Source organism: Aplidium turbinatum, chromosome 3 (assembly GCF_918807975.1).
Source record: "Aplidium turbinatum chromosome 3, kaAplTurb1.1, whole genome shotgun sequence".
In the NCBI taxonomy this organism is placed as follows: domain Eukaryota; kingdom Metazoa; phylum Chordata; class Ascidiacea; order Aplousobranchia; family Polyclinidae; genus Aplidium; species Aplidium turbinatum.
In genome coordinates, this window is record NC_137474.1 from 26697831 (window position 1) to 26712784 (window position 14954).

Genomic DNA, 14954 nt, shown 5'->3' on the forward strand with positions numbered 1-14954 from the left:
AGTAAAAAATGAGGCTGGTAAACTGTTTGTTGTGTTGAGCAACAGAACGAGACATTACTGGTTAAAAGCAGAAAGCACTGTTGCGTCAAGCGACGCACAAATGTACCTGTGACATCATAATGCTCTACATTCTACATTGTATCGCTATTTAGAGACAAGAGGTATCTAATCCTCCTATTGAAACTTCACAATAATAAAACTTGCAACATGTCGATAACATCCGGCGGGCCAGAATACAAGAGCCGGCGGGCCGGATTTGGCCCGCGGGCCGTAGTTTGCCCATGTCTGCTCTATAGTCTATAAGTAAGCGAAAGTGACGGGATTAAAAACTAACTTTGTTCTAAAACAGTAGTTTCTAAACTGGGGTCCGCAGACCGCTGAGGACTATGGGGAGTTCCAAAAAGAACATGGGGGAGTTACGTTGCGTGGAACATATTTCAAATTCACTGGCTAATAAGTTATGGTGGCTAATTTGCCTTCCAACGGTTCGTCTTTTTCTTTCTTTTCTTTGCAGTATCTTGATTTAGGGCCCAAGAATCTCATTGCTGCCTGACCCTAATTGTCCTCTCAAAGGCCCTGTTTATAGAGTTTGCTGTGCCGTTACACAATAACACACACAATAAAAAAAATCGTTATAAAGATCATTAATAAAACGGAATATAAACGGTAAAAGAAACAAAGGCAAACCAAGAATGATTTGTATAACAAGCATCTCTCCCGTAAATGGATAAAATTAAATTATAAAAGTGCAGTGCGAACAGCCCATGATCGAAAACAATGGCGTATTGTATTCAATCTTTAATACGAGGAAAAAACATACTGATAATGATGATGTGCCGTAGGGCGTAAGGTGTACCATTTTGCAAAATTTTTTTAGAAATTAGTGCGGCTGTGTATTACGGGTTTCCACTTTTGTTGAAAAGTATGTTGGTGGAGTTTCAGAATTTCCCCACCAAAACTGTGGTTCTGCCTTCAAAATGGTACCCGGTCATTTGGTCGACAGGACGTTTGGTCGACAGACATTTGGTCGACAGGACGTTTGGTCGACAGGACGTTAGGTCGACAGAACGATTTATTTTAGTGTTAGGGTTAGTTAACTAACCATAACCCTAATCTAACCCTGACTCTAACCCTAACCCTAACCCAAAAATGAATCGTTCTGTCGACCTAACGTCCTGTCGACCAAACGTCCTGTCGACCAAACGTCCTGTCGACCAAATGTCTGTCGACCAAATGACCGTGCACCTTCAAAATGGCGGCCAGATGAGATATCATGAAAATCTACAGCCCTAAACTGGAGCAATGTGATCATGTAATATGTCGATTATGAGGTTTTTGGGGTCACAGAATGTCCGTCCCGATAGCTCAGTTGGTTAGAGTGTGACTTCTGGAATGAAGAAGCTTCAAGATCAAGGGGCGCTGGTTCGACTCTCGGGGTGTGCGCTTGAGCAAAAGGACTGCTCTCCACTCAGCGGTATCTCATGGATGGAATAGTTCCCCGGCAACAAGACTTCAACAATCGGAAACTTCACTCTGCCAATCTCGGTAAAAGGGCCTGCGTCAGTGATTCCAAGCCTCTACAAATATGCAAAACTGCCAGGATTAAGCTCTGCAAGAAGCTTTCACAGTCCGAAGATAATGATTCAATCAATCAATCAGAACACGAATCTGAAGTCAAAAACGCTTTACGACAACAATTTTGCAAAGTGAAATTTTACCCCTTGAAATTTATGGTGAAATTTTACAGACATGGACACAACCTGACTAAGACTAAGAATACCTCACCCCAGAATGAATTATTCTGAACTATTGTCATACTTTTGAAATAACAACACGATTCATTTACAAACAAATTGAGTTAACCACTCTCAGACACGATCCATCCCTGTTTCTTCTGCATGCTAATCTTTACGTTTCAGTCCTGATTGATTTCAATTCCCAGTATTTCATTAACACAATACCAGAGTTATGCAAACACCCTATTCACTAAATTCTTGACGAATTTCCTTAACAATTGAGTTTGGCTAAGGTAGCATTTTTGTTATCTGAGAACTGTTCTCTGTACCTTTGCACAACAAGCAAGAGCTTGCCGGTGGTTCTCGTCAGAACACCTGTCAATAAAGTCAGTGATTGGCTTAATCCCGCGTTCCGCAATATCGTTGACCACCCTTACATTCAAAGCGAATTTGTTTAGTTTCTTATAAATTTTCGAAATTTTTCCATTCTGATACTTGGCATTTTTAGCCACTCTTGATCAGTAAGTTCCAAGTTGCTTTCCCAATTGTTCTCAAGCAATGTACAAGCACTTTGCCACCTCCCTGAAATGGCTGCAGTCGTATCAAACACCATACCACCAATGGCACCTTTCACTCCCCAGTCTTCCACCAATTTTATTACGGCCTGTTCCTGAGATGATCCGGTGCCGTCTGGTATCTCAGGCACTCCCAGCAGCTGCCTCACTTCTGCATTATCTTCATCATCAAAACTAACGCCAGACACATATACACAGAACCGTTCTGATGAAACATTTCCTCTCATTTTCAGAATCTTATTGTCCCAGTGAATTATTTCCAAATCAGGGGGGCCTGGAACTCATCTCTGATAATTTGGGAGTGAGAGGACCTAGTCTTATTAGCCAGTCTATGAGCTGTTGTGACTGAGATATTAGTATCTTCGACTTGTATGCCGGACGCTTGAGCCACAGCAGCCACGAACATTATTCTTTGTCGATAGCTCAATCCAAGTCGATCAGATGTTAAGCTCTAGGCAACATAATATTCATTTTCTTTCTCTTCCTTTCAAGAGTCTTCCAGTTGTCACTGTCACTTTCTGTTTCTTCATCTGTACTCCAACTTTACTGTTTTAAGATTGTCAGCGACATCTTCTTTCTGTTTCCTTTCACCAGCTGCACTTACGTGTTGTTTTTCTCTAGCTAAGTCCCGTCTCTTCTGCAAAGCATTTCTGCACAATGCGCAACCTAATTGATCTTGCTGGAGCTGATTTTTCAGATGTTCCAGATCTGTATCCCAGTCAATGATACCAGAATGCATGAGAATTGACTGCGAGGTAGTCTTACATATATTCAGAGGATCCTTGAGCTTTTCTTCCATGTCACGCAAACGTTATTTTAAAATTTAAATGAATCACTATTATTCCTCTCACGTTTCATACAAATTCTTCAGAAGCCGGTCTATATCCGCATTTTTAACAATAACCTTATACGATTCCTTCTCTGTCCTGGATTGTTTCTCATTTTTCTTACCAAATACCAAACCCACGCCAAAATGATGTTTCCATACCTGGAAAATTTCTTCCCTTGCTATCACGATGGATTGGTTGATCGTTCTGTGACTTTCGTCTCTGAGGAACAACAGCCTAGCTAGAACGTCAGAGCTTTTAGGAAGCTTAGAAACATCTAGTCTTTGCTAGCGTTTCCAATGAGAAAGTACTTTCTTTTTGCTTTTTGTACCAATGACCGGTATGCTTCCCCGGCAGTCTCATTCAGTGGAATAACTGATTTGAATCTTGTAACTTGGGTAGAATCACTATAGCTACTCTTCGAGTCACTGTAGCTAATGATGATCTTCGTCGTGTAGCAGTAAGGCATTTACCCAGTTAGGAGAGTTTACTTGTTTTTCGAACCTTTTGGTCTACCGTGGGGTACTCTGTTGCTGCCCATTAGTTAGTAAGTATAGGCAGGGCTGGATTTCAGCCGGAGCGGTCCGGAGCGCCGCTCCGGAAGCTCGATCAAAAAATTGACTTCTCCGGAACGGCGTTCCGGAAGCTCAAATATTTTATACTCTTATTATGCTTTGCCCTGTTCAGTAAAAGTATATCCATAATTCTTGATGAGTCGAACACGTTGAATCGGGTATTCACTCTGATAATATATCTTCGTACCAGTCTTGACGGAAGCGAACCTGTGAATGTATTTGTCTTGTTGAGCTCGCTATTCTTACGGCGAATGGCATCTATGATTCCCTGAAGAGCTGCCTAAAATCATATGGCATGTCTACAACATTTTTATCTTCTTGTTTGATTGTGTTGTATGTGAAGGCGCGGCTGTGATGATAGGTCGCAAAAATGGTGTAGCAAAATGGCTTCGTGATTAATTTCCAAACATTGTGGTGTGCTATTGTGCAACCATAGATTGGAGCTATTGGTTCGTCATGCTGTAAAATCAGTCAGTAATTTGAATCGGTTGCGATCTTTTATGGACAAACGCTATAGCCTTTACCACGCTTATCCTAACAATTGCAGGGAATTGGGTAAACGTGCAGCGGCTGTTGAAGTGCAGTTGTTGAAAATCGGAAGGGTACTGGACACACGTTGGGTAGCCTCGAGTTTCCGCACAGTTAATGCCGTCTGGAATGATTTCCCAGCACTTGCCAATTTTTTCAAAAAGAGGGCTATTAGCGACACAAGAGATTCTCGGGAACGTGAGAAAATATCAAGGACTCTTGTCGAAGATAATATCCACGGATTTCTTGTTGGACTTGGCTTTGATGTACGAATATTCGCAAGAATTATCCGAAATAGCCTAAGCCTTGAACTGTAAAACAGAGCATGTAGGCTACTATTTGAGATGCAGATAACAAAATTAATAATCTTGCAAAATTATTTGAAACACGAAGGAACGAACCCGGACAACATTATGGCATTGCTAAGGATGCTGAAGAAAACTTAGAGTTCAAAGGTGTAGAATTACATGTAAACAATTGCAGAAATAGCCCGCTAATCAATCCCCGCATCTTCTACACTTCAAATCAAAAAGTGTAGTTTTAACCACTTCTAGGGGTGGTCTAAAATTCCACTTCTACTTTTGCATTCCCACCCCATAGCCTATTGGGAAAGATGGTCATTTCCACCCTACCAAAGGGTAGTATTTTCCACCCAACAGAGAAGGGTGTATAATCACTTAGGAAATTTCATCCAAGATCGCTTGTTGAATTCAACAGACTTGTCATTTATTAACAGCTGAAAAATACTTGATTCAACTATTTGGCCAAAGGACATAGTAATGACACACGGAGAAAACGAAATCATTGAAGTGGCAAAGAGATTGCGCTTAGATGAACGCGAAGCTGCTGTGAGAGGACTTTGTGAATATATAACTACGAAAAGAAGATCCCAGAGTCTTCAAAATTTGAAAACGTCACTATAATCCCTTCCACTTTCATCGAGCGAGTGTGAGCGCGGATTTTCACAAATGAACCTCATACTGACATCTGACCGTGCTTCTCTACACACTGTAACTGTTTCAAGTTTACTCTTTATGCGAATGATCGATCCTCCACTGAGAAATTTTTAACCAGCGAAGTATGTTGGATCCTGATTACGCCATGGACGTAACCCGGCAATTGAGACCCGAAGTCGCCAGAGGTTTTATGATTTTGAATACGATAAGTGTCTTAAAAATTGTAGGCTATAACTTGAAAAATCAAAAATCAAAAGTGGAAAAAACTAAAAACAATTTTTTTTTCTTTTTTTTTTTCTAGGCTATAACTTGTATTTTTTTGTATTATTGTTTCACTAAAATACGAATATTTGCATTGAACAACGCTATACCATCTATAGACCATGATACTTACTTTAGCAACGTTTTAGGTAGCCTACATCAACTGTGTTGTTTCAAAGTCTTATAAAGACATATTTCTGAATTTCTTCTACGGCACTTAGCGCATTTGGAAAGTAAAAAACTAGCGCTCCGGAAGCTAATCTTCTGGAAATCCACCACTGAGTATAGGTATAGGTTAGTAACTACAGTAAGTACAGGCTACTGTAGACTAGTTAGTAGGTTTTCATCGGATCTGAAGTACACGAGAAAGTACACGTTCATTTTTCCCTCATACTGATTGATATAATCACAACGACTAGAAAAGTTTTTGCATACAATACGTGCGTTTCAAGGTTAAAATGACAATAAGATGCTCTTTTCATGTAAATCTGCAGTCCAAAACAATGTGGTCACTTCTAGGTAGGCTATATGTCAAAATTCACTGTACAAAATTGTTGCCGTAGAGCGTTTTTGACTCCAAATTTGTTTTCTGCGACCCCAAAAAACGCATAATCGACATATTATATGATCACATTACGCCAGTTTAAGGCTGTAGATCTTATCTGGCCGCCATTTTGAAAAATGGTGACAGAACCACAGTTTTAGCGGGAAAGTTCTGAAACTCATCCAAAATACTTTTTAACAAAAGTGGAAACCCGTAATACATAGCCGCACTAATTTATAAAAACTTTCTACAGAATGGTACACCCTAAATTGTGCCGTTATGTTTTAACTTTTTTCTTGTTTTTAAAAGTGATGGGGTCTTCCATTATTTCATGAAAGTAAATAAGTCTGTCAGGTGAAAAAGTTTGAGAACCACTGAGCTAGAACAAATATATTCATGTTCACTGTTCAGTAAAGTTTAGTCAAAATAACGGTCTTCCACCACGACACGAACCAGCAGTCCCCGACACGAACAAACACATCGCGTACACCAGGGGTGTCCAAACTTTTTCCCAGGCCGGCCAAATTGATACGCGGAAGTGCCCGTGGGCCAACAACCTCTGTAAATCTTGTTTTGAGCAAATACAAGCGCATTAGCCCATATCGTAATATTGCATTGTGTTATTTAATATCATTTTCATACAACAAAGTCATGTGCAAATTTAAAGTATTTTGTTATATAAGTTACATTTCACGGGATGTGATAAGTTATCTGCTTTAAAAATTGAAACATCCAGAAATTTTATAAAATTGTTTTTAGATGTAGAAATGCCATAGCCTACGCCCTACAATAGCGTAGAAAAAGCATTTTGTGTACTGGAGTATGCTAAAACACAGTCGAATAAGACTGTGCTTTTGCGCAACGATTTGGAAGAAAAGGGCCAGATCCTTTTAGTCTGCACAAGCAACCTTCTTGTTCGAACTTTTCATGCCATGTCTAAATCTGCTTTTCATCTGGCCCTTTTTTTCCAAATCATTGAGCAAATGCACGCTGCACAGTCTTATTCGACTGTGTTCTAGCATACTCCAGTACTCAAAATGCTTTTTTTACGCTATTGTAGGGCGTAGGCTATGGCATTTCTCCATCTAAAAAGAAAAACGCCTGAAAAAATTAAAAGATAAAATTTTATGTTGTATCTGTACATAGGCTACTGTTAAAATTTGAGATTGTATAAACGATAATTGGCAAAGTTACAAGACTGTACAATGATGTCAATTTTTTTGAAACACCCTACTGCAGGGCTACTCAACTAATGTTAGCAAAGGTCCATTTTGACGAGTTGAATATATTTGCGGTCCGGTGAATATTTCACAATATGCAACCACGAAAATTAAACAACCAGTAGCCTACGAGCACCGAAACACTTTTCAGGTAAGCTAGTAGCCTATGTAACACGACTTGGATTTTTGTCTGACACAAACAAAGAAATAAAAAAGGAAAAATGTAATGTGTTTCTTTGTAGTGTAGCTGTGTGGATCGCACATCAGAGAAGACGGCAAAGCGTTGGGACGTCTGGGAGCGAAGATCCCAGCTCCTTGGATAATCACAAAAAGTTGCTTTTCTCTAATGGAAATCTGTTTAAAGAGGCCCTAAAATGTGGCAATGAGGTTATTCTTCCAGAAGCCCGAAGTCCACCTTCAACACCCAGAAGGTCCGGATTCGGACCGCGGTCCGCCAGTTGAGTAGCCCTGCCCTACTGTATATTTGGTCTTCGAATAACTGTTAACTGGTTGAATACGTTTTCATTTTCCATATCAGGTTATATTTTGGGAACTTAACCGGATAACAAAAAACTATGATTACAAACCTGTTTTACTCTGTTTTAGCACCATTGCATACTTTTTGTTTTAGATGCAGACGTCATAGATCTATTAGATTTCTGCAGGTAATTTCCATTGAAAAGTTGCTGGAAATGACGACTGACTTCCTGGCTTAATTATACAATAAACAGCAGCTCTTTGTCTACTTAATCCTTTCCTAGTTGTAACATGCAAGAATGATACCAACCGAATTATGTCACAAGGAAGCACAGAGAAGCTGACAACACTATTTTAAGTAGATGCTTGCATCGCAAGTTATGCAAGTTATCTTTCATATGCGTACACTTACAATAGAATTAAGTCACTATATGGGATAACTTCACCATTTGATACATTGCAAGCTTTCAAAAATAGTTTTTTCAGTCCAAAGATAAGGTTCCCCCAATCAACTAATCGTTACCTGGCAGACAGCGATTTGCATGAGGGCATCGAATACGCCCTCTGGTGTGTCGATGTTTCCCGATATAGTCGTCGCATTGACGCTGCTGCGGAAGTTCTCCAGGTTCTTGGATATGGATTGTTGGTGCTTGAAACCAAAAGGAGGGGCACAATCACTGGCCTCTTGATTTTTGATGCAGGGGTTCATTAGCCTGGGGTGAACAAAAAACTTGAAAACATCAGCAGCAAAGCAACAATACTCATGGACAACGCAAAGACAGCATGAAAATACAGTTGTCAATTCAAAGAATCATCAGCACTGAAGCTTTCAATGTCGATTCTGGTAGGCTATACAGAGTAGCCTACTTACTGTTCCGGGACCGTGCTGGCGAAAGGCATCATGACTTTATCCACAAACGTTCCAAACCCCATCTGAAAAATATAAAGATGGAATCATGGAGATGTTTATTTGAAGTGAAACTTGAAAAGCTATGCGTTGTTATTTGCTAAAAATTCCAATCTCTGAGGAGAATAGGTTTGACTTTTTGAGCAGTTCATCTAAACCAGTGATTCTCAACGAGGGCGGTACCGCCCCCCGGGGGGCGTTTTGATTTTGCAGGGGGGCGGTATGATTACCTCGGATTAAGGGGAGCGTTTTGATTATTAGGGGGCATTCTGGTTTAACCCATCTACCGCCCAGCGTAACGATTTCGTCAAAGAGCTCGTATCTTCGTGGTAGCATTTCCTACCTCAGTCATACCTGGTGGAAAGGGATTCAACTGTGTTGTTCTGCTACATACCAAACAGCGAAACCCACTTGACATAAGAGGTGATCTTCGAATGTTTCTCACTGACTTTACACCGGATGTGAAGAAACTGGCACTTTGTCTCCAAGCCCAAGGTTCACACTGACTACCAGTAGGCCTATACTGTTTTCATGCTCGCCAATATATATTTGCTTTTCATCAAATAATTATAGTTCCTAGTCTCTAAAACCCTTACAGCCTGTTTCACCATAAAAGGGAGATCATCAAAATTCTGATGATCCCCTTTTAGGGTAAAACAGGCTGTAAGGGTTTTAGAGACTGGTAGCTAGCCTATATTTGATGTATTTCGCTCTGCTTTTGGCTTTTTGCTTGGCATTGAGCACTTTTTGTAGTATTAATAGTATGATATTTATTGCTTATATTCACTTTTCGTAATTAATTGTTTTTGTTGGGGGGCGGTAACATTTTGCCAGTTCATAAAGGGGGCGTTGGGCCAAAAAAGGTTGAGAAACACTGATCTAAACGCATGAAAAAACATATTAATTGTTGAAATTGCAAATGGAAACTAAAAACGAGATTTAAAGAAAGTGCTGCCGGCAGTGCAGTAATTAAATCTACAGACAATGAAGTCCAAGACAATCCTAATGATATGTAGGCTAACAGTTATACAAAGAAATAGGCGCGCCAGTGTCTTGTGTGCAATAAGTAAGAATTGCACGATTACCAGTATAGTAGCCTACAGTTACGTCACAACTGCGTTGCAAAGTCACAGAAGTGTTGAAGTTTGCAGCGACACTGCACGCCATCGCCTCACCTGAATGTCTGCGGTGACGTTGTTTTGAATATCCGTGGCAAGCGTCTGGCCTAGATTCTTGAGGGTGTCCAGGTCATCCCGCATTGAAAATGACAGATCCATCAGGTAATAGAGATCCACTGGGTAGTCGGTCACTTTTCGGAAAGTGACGTTGAACTTGGTTCTGCTTCCTAAACAACAGACAATTTGTGATGAAATATTGCGAGCAGTAAGGCAAAGGTTGAATAAACAAGTAAGTTGGTAACGTCATAGCAAGCTATGCTGTATAAGTGTATATCTTAATTTAATTTTTGCAGTGTCGTGACACTTTTACTTTTTTCCAGTTTTATTTTGTCATGATAATAGGAAACTCGCGTTGAAAAGAGAAAAAAATAAAGGCAATCTAAGAAAATGTATGAAACGAAGGCTGCATGATGGCAAGGAGAAGGTTGTTGCTAACTTAGATGCTATACAAAAATAATAGTGCTGGTCCAATTGCATAAAAAAACATCGTGCGGCGGAAAAAGAAGAAAAAAAGCTCAAAAATCATTTAACTCTTCAAGGTTTCTGTCACGAGTGGCCTCAATGTTTTGTGCACATTCACGTTCAATTTTGATGCTGTACGGCGACGCAGTACCTTTCCTAATGTTGACATCAATGTTCTGGGGCTGAAGTTGCACAACAGTCCTGTTGTTTGACCTTCCAGGTGTTGATAACGGGATATTTCCGACTGGATTTGTATGGCTCCTCGGGTACGTGATGTCATCTTCGGAGCAATCACCAAGTTGTATCAACTTCCTAATATCACAAAGTCAAGAAAGCGTAAAATAAAAGTAAATGAAGTAGTAATAATAATTATGTACTTTTACATAACGCATGTATCCATCACACGTAGGCTATGCGTTGCTTTTAGCACTTTGCAAAGCAAACAGTGCAAGTGCAGCCGAATACATTATTATCCTTTGCTGATGTTTAACAGGAATGCCAATGTTTGCAAGAAGTGAATTCATTAGGATTTCTGATAATAATCAACAGAAAGTAAGACATCTGTCGAGCTTCCAATCTGAGATGAATTGAATTTCGACAGCCTTGCCATGTTAGCATTGCTGCTTCCATTTAAAAGTAGCTGATGGTGAACTTAGTTGGTAGCGGCGTTGCTATGCTATAATCTAAGTTAGGCCTACATGGATCCACCCTAGCAGCTTATTTCTATCTTATTGTTACTTTACTTTGTATTATTGTAGTTTTCTCTTTTAAGAAATACGCTATAGAGGTAGATCCAGGGGCGCGGAACGGTTTTTGACTGGGAGGCCAAGATTATGAAAAAAGGGCACTTTTGTTGCTGAAAGGCCAACTTTTTTTAAAGTTTTAAGATAACATATAGCAATAATTCTCATCCATCAGCTCCGGTATACAAATAACAATGGAACGGGAGGGCACCATGCTATATGTTATGATGATGCAGGCTAATTAGTAGGGCGATTTTTGGTCACTAAAGTTACTTTTTTTTTTAGTTGTATCAAGTATTAACAAACGAAATGTAGAACCAAAATTTCATGGTTGAGGGGTCAATGTTTAAGAAGTTACAAAGTTACCAAAAGTAACTTTTTGTGTTTTTAGGTTACTTTTCATTTCTTAAGTCACTTTATTTTGCATACTTTTTTACCTAATTCCCCTATTTATTTATCTTTCATTGCTACTGTACTGGAGAGATGAATTTACATTCTATATAATGCCAAGACTTTTCATATATCTTCTACTATGGTACGGATTTTAGGTTTGCACGAGCCAATGCTTGTTCGTATCGCGTGTAGCCTATTCCCAAAAACTCGTAAACGTGAGGTAATTTTTTTCGATGAAACAAATTGTGTTAACTATTGTATATTTAACCACTTGTTTTCCCTGCAACAGCTAAAGTGTTTGATTGACAGAAACTTCCTGCCAGAGAATGTAAAGCATTACATATGTGCAATTTGAATGTGTAGGGGAGACCGGGGCAAGTTGTGCAACGGGGCAAGTTGTGCAAGTCCCCGTTTGAAAAGAAATAAAGAGCGTAATGAATCTTTAACGCCATTATTATATTTTACCTATAATTCCTTTGAAGCACGTGAATTGCAGTTATCAGTTTTTTGGGCAGGTTAGGCTTGATCAACGATATAAGGTGTTTAGGTCTCAGGATCTAAATTCGGATGCAAACGAAATTTTGATTTTTTGGATGCACAATAGAACTAGTCAAACTTTAGCAGTAGGGGTCAGTAGACATGTGATGTAGTTGTATTTTCGCAGGTAAAATTTTTTTTGTACATTTGTTAGTTTTCTTGAAATTTTTTGTTCTTTAAAAAAAGTGTGAATGGGGCAAGTTGTGCAATTGATGACGGGGCAAGTTGTGCAACTATAATATGATCGTAATAATTATGTTGCTCAACTTGCCCCTGGCACTAGTGTTGCTCAACTTACCCCATGGTGCTACACAGCTTGCCCACCATGGTGTTGCACAACTTGCCCCGGAAAAATAATTCGGGGCAAGTTGCGCAATCGTTACTTAAACTTGAATACAGTGCAAAATAATATATAAAACCAACCAGCAGTTTTTGTCTTAAAACTTGGCTTATTAGCATGTTTTTGAAATGCAATACTTGAGTCTTCGAAAAAGTCAGTAAAATAAAAAAAAATTGGATTTAAAAAAAACCCTGCTCAACTTGCCCCGGTCTCCCCTAATTATGATTTGAGTACAAATTGAAACTAATTTAGATGCTTTTCTATGTTGAATTGCTGCCATTTTTTCGTTGCTTGTTTTTGTTGAATAAAGTTACTTTTTGGTTACTTTTTTGCAAAATTAAAGTCACTTTTTTGAGTTTTTTAGGTTACAAAAAATCGCCCTACTAATTAGTAATTACTTACTGTGATACAGAATTATGTGTCGTGAATAGCCTATTATTTTGAGGCGGAAATGAAAGATTATAATTAGGCTAAAAGCTAATAGCTGAAATTGTTATATCGTATTGCAAAATGTGCAGTAGCTTACATGACCTTAAAAAGGTACCATTGCCCCCTGCCCCCCCATCCGAAGAAAAATTGAGGGCAGGGGGGCATCATCCCCCCTGCTTCCGGCGCCCCTGGGTAGATCGAAGGAAAAAAATTGTTTGAGTCCTTCGACAAAACCAACTTATAGTTTTCATCAACTACCACACGAAGTTACAATGAGATTGTACAGTAATTGGATTGTAATGGATTGTAATCTGTTCTTAGAGCAACTACTTGTGCAAGACTTTATCTATGAGACAAAATATTCTAAAAACTTACGAATACTTTCTACATCGTCGAAATAATGAATTGGTTGGCGGCTTTCCACACCAGGCGCATTCCGTGTGGGCTTTGAGGCAATCATCACATGTTGTGATGGTTGACGCTTCGCATAACTTGGTGATTTCAACTGAAAAGAGTTACCTGTCACTGTCAGTCATACTTTCTGCAACTCTTCCTTATGAAAATGAGAAAATCCAATTGTTTCACTCGTCGCCAAAATAAAACAACTAACTCTCAGTGACAAACTTTACATTTCCTAAAAAAAACACCATCTCGCTCTCACAATATCATTTGACAATGCTCAAATGGTTTCAGAAGTCATTTAAATGTCAAAGTAAAATTCTTACTTAATAAACAAATTAGAAATGCCATAATTAAGACATAATTACAATGATAGCAGAAAATTAGACGAACTATTATGACTAAACAGTTGTGCCATCACTTGCAACGGTGTAGAAACGGAGGTCAATAATTGGCACAAACAAGCATAGCCTAAAATTGAGATTAGGCTACTGCAAACTTTCGTAAACCCAATTGCCACATACGAATGCGTAATTCAGACAGGCAAAAAACTTAACATTAAAAAGTTTTGAAATGTGGTGTCACAGGAGGTTATTACGCATCAGCTGGGTGGAAATAAAAATAAATAAATACCACAAATGCAAGAAAAACTCATCAACCCCAGAAAACTACGATATTTCACACACATTGCAAGAAGAAACTCTTTGGAAAATGCAATGTTGACTGGGATGGTGCAAGGCAAACGAACAAAGGGACAACAAACAAATGAAATATTTTTACAATATCAAGCAGATTACAGGCCAGACAAGCATGGCAGAATTATTATCAAAAACAAAAAATACAACAAAATGAAGAGAGTCCATAAGGGAGGTTACAGCTGATCAATCTGTTGAAGAAGATCTAGTCATTCATCGATGAAGCTTACCTTCGGATTGAGCTTGTGCTTGATCGGCGCAGTGGTAGAGGAAGCAACTCAAAATAATCACAAAAGGTTTCATCATCATCAAATAAACGAGCTATTATAGAATTTAAAACACCTGCAGAGATTATGGGTTGATGGCGATAAAAATTGATGAACAACTAACAACTGAATTTTACGGACTCCGAATAAGTTCTGAGCAACCAATTTCTCGATGATCATGTTCATTAGGCTTGTGCTGATGCGTGAAAGTGTAGATTTTATCACTTCTTTTCCGGCCAAAACAAACTTTTTGCAAAGTCTCACTGAACTCAAGACTAACTTTTATCTGAATGAGTTTAAAGTTAAAGTTTAGAATTACATGGAGTGCTGACGTATCCACGTCCGCTGTAAACGACAGCAAACAAGGTTCTATCCGGAATGTTTGGACACTGTAAACACAGTTTGCGAACTTGTCATCCATTCTAATAGTAGTTATCAGTAGCATATAGTTATTCTATTCAGGGCCATATCAACCGGTCTCCGTGCTTTCCGGCCGAGGGAGGGACACGGCTATTTAAGGGCTCACTCATTTTAGTCTACATGTTAGGCTCACTTATTTTAGTGTTTAATTTTTTTGACGGTTGAAAAAAGAAAAAAAAATGTTACAGAAGCTCGATATATAATCAATAGTTAAATCATGCAAAGCTGTTTTTATTGTTTTCCAAACCCTAACCCCGGGCGTGGTCCCGCTTCCGTTTAGGGGCCCATGCAATTCTTGTAGCGTTTTTCAGCTTGTAATTTTACATGTAGCATTCAATGTGTAATTTTTTCCCACTTTTTTAACATTTTCACGTTCGCTTTGTTCACTCAACTACATTTTATTCACCTAACCAGCGATGTTGGACATGCATGGTCTCATGGGTGGATTAAAGAAGTGAAAGGTTTTTTTGTCCCACAAAAACTAGC

General features: G+C 39.0%; 1 protein-coding gene across 1 annotated transcript in view; it reads right to left on the reverse strand.

The window, feature by feature from the left end:
* Positions 1-14122, reverse strand: part of LOC145767214 (integrin beta-1-A-like) — a 62137-nt gene extending 48015 nt beyond the window's left edge. The window contains exons 1-6 of the mRNA XM_082578995.1: positions 14013-14122; positions 13064-13193; positions 10398-10558; positions 9782-9951; positions 8571-8632; positions 8223-8412 (exon numbers count right to left, since the gene is read on the reverse strand). Coding sequence (XP_082435121.1) covers positions 8223-8412; positions 8571-8632; positions 9782-9951; positions 10398-10558; positions 13064-13193; positions 14013-14091 — 792 coding nt within the window. The 5' untranslated portion in view covers positions 14092-14122. The remainder of the gene's footprint in view (positions 1-8222; positions 8413-8570; positions 8633-9781; positions 9952-10397; positions 10559-13063; positions 13194-14012) is intronic.
* Between the last annotated feature and the right edge of the window lie 832 nt (positions 14123-14954).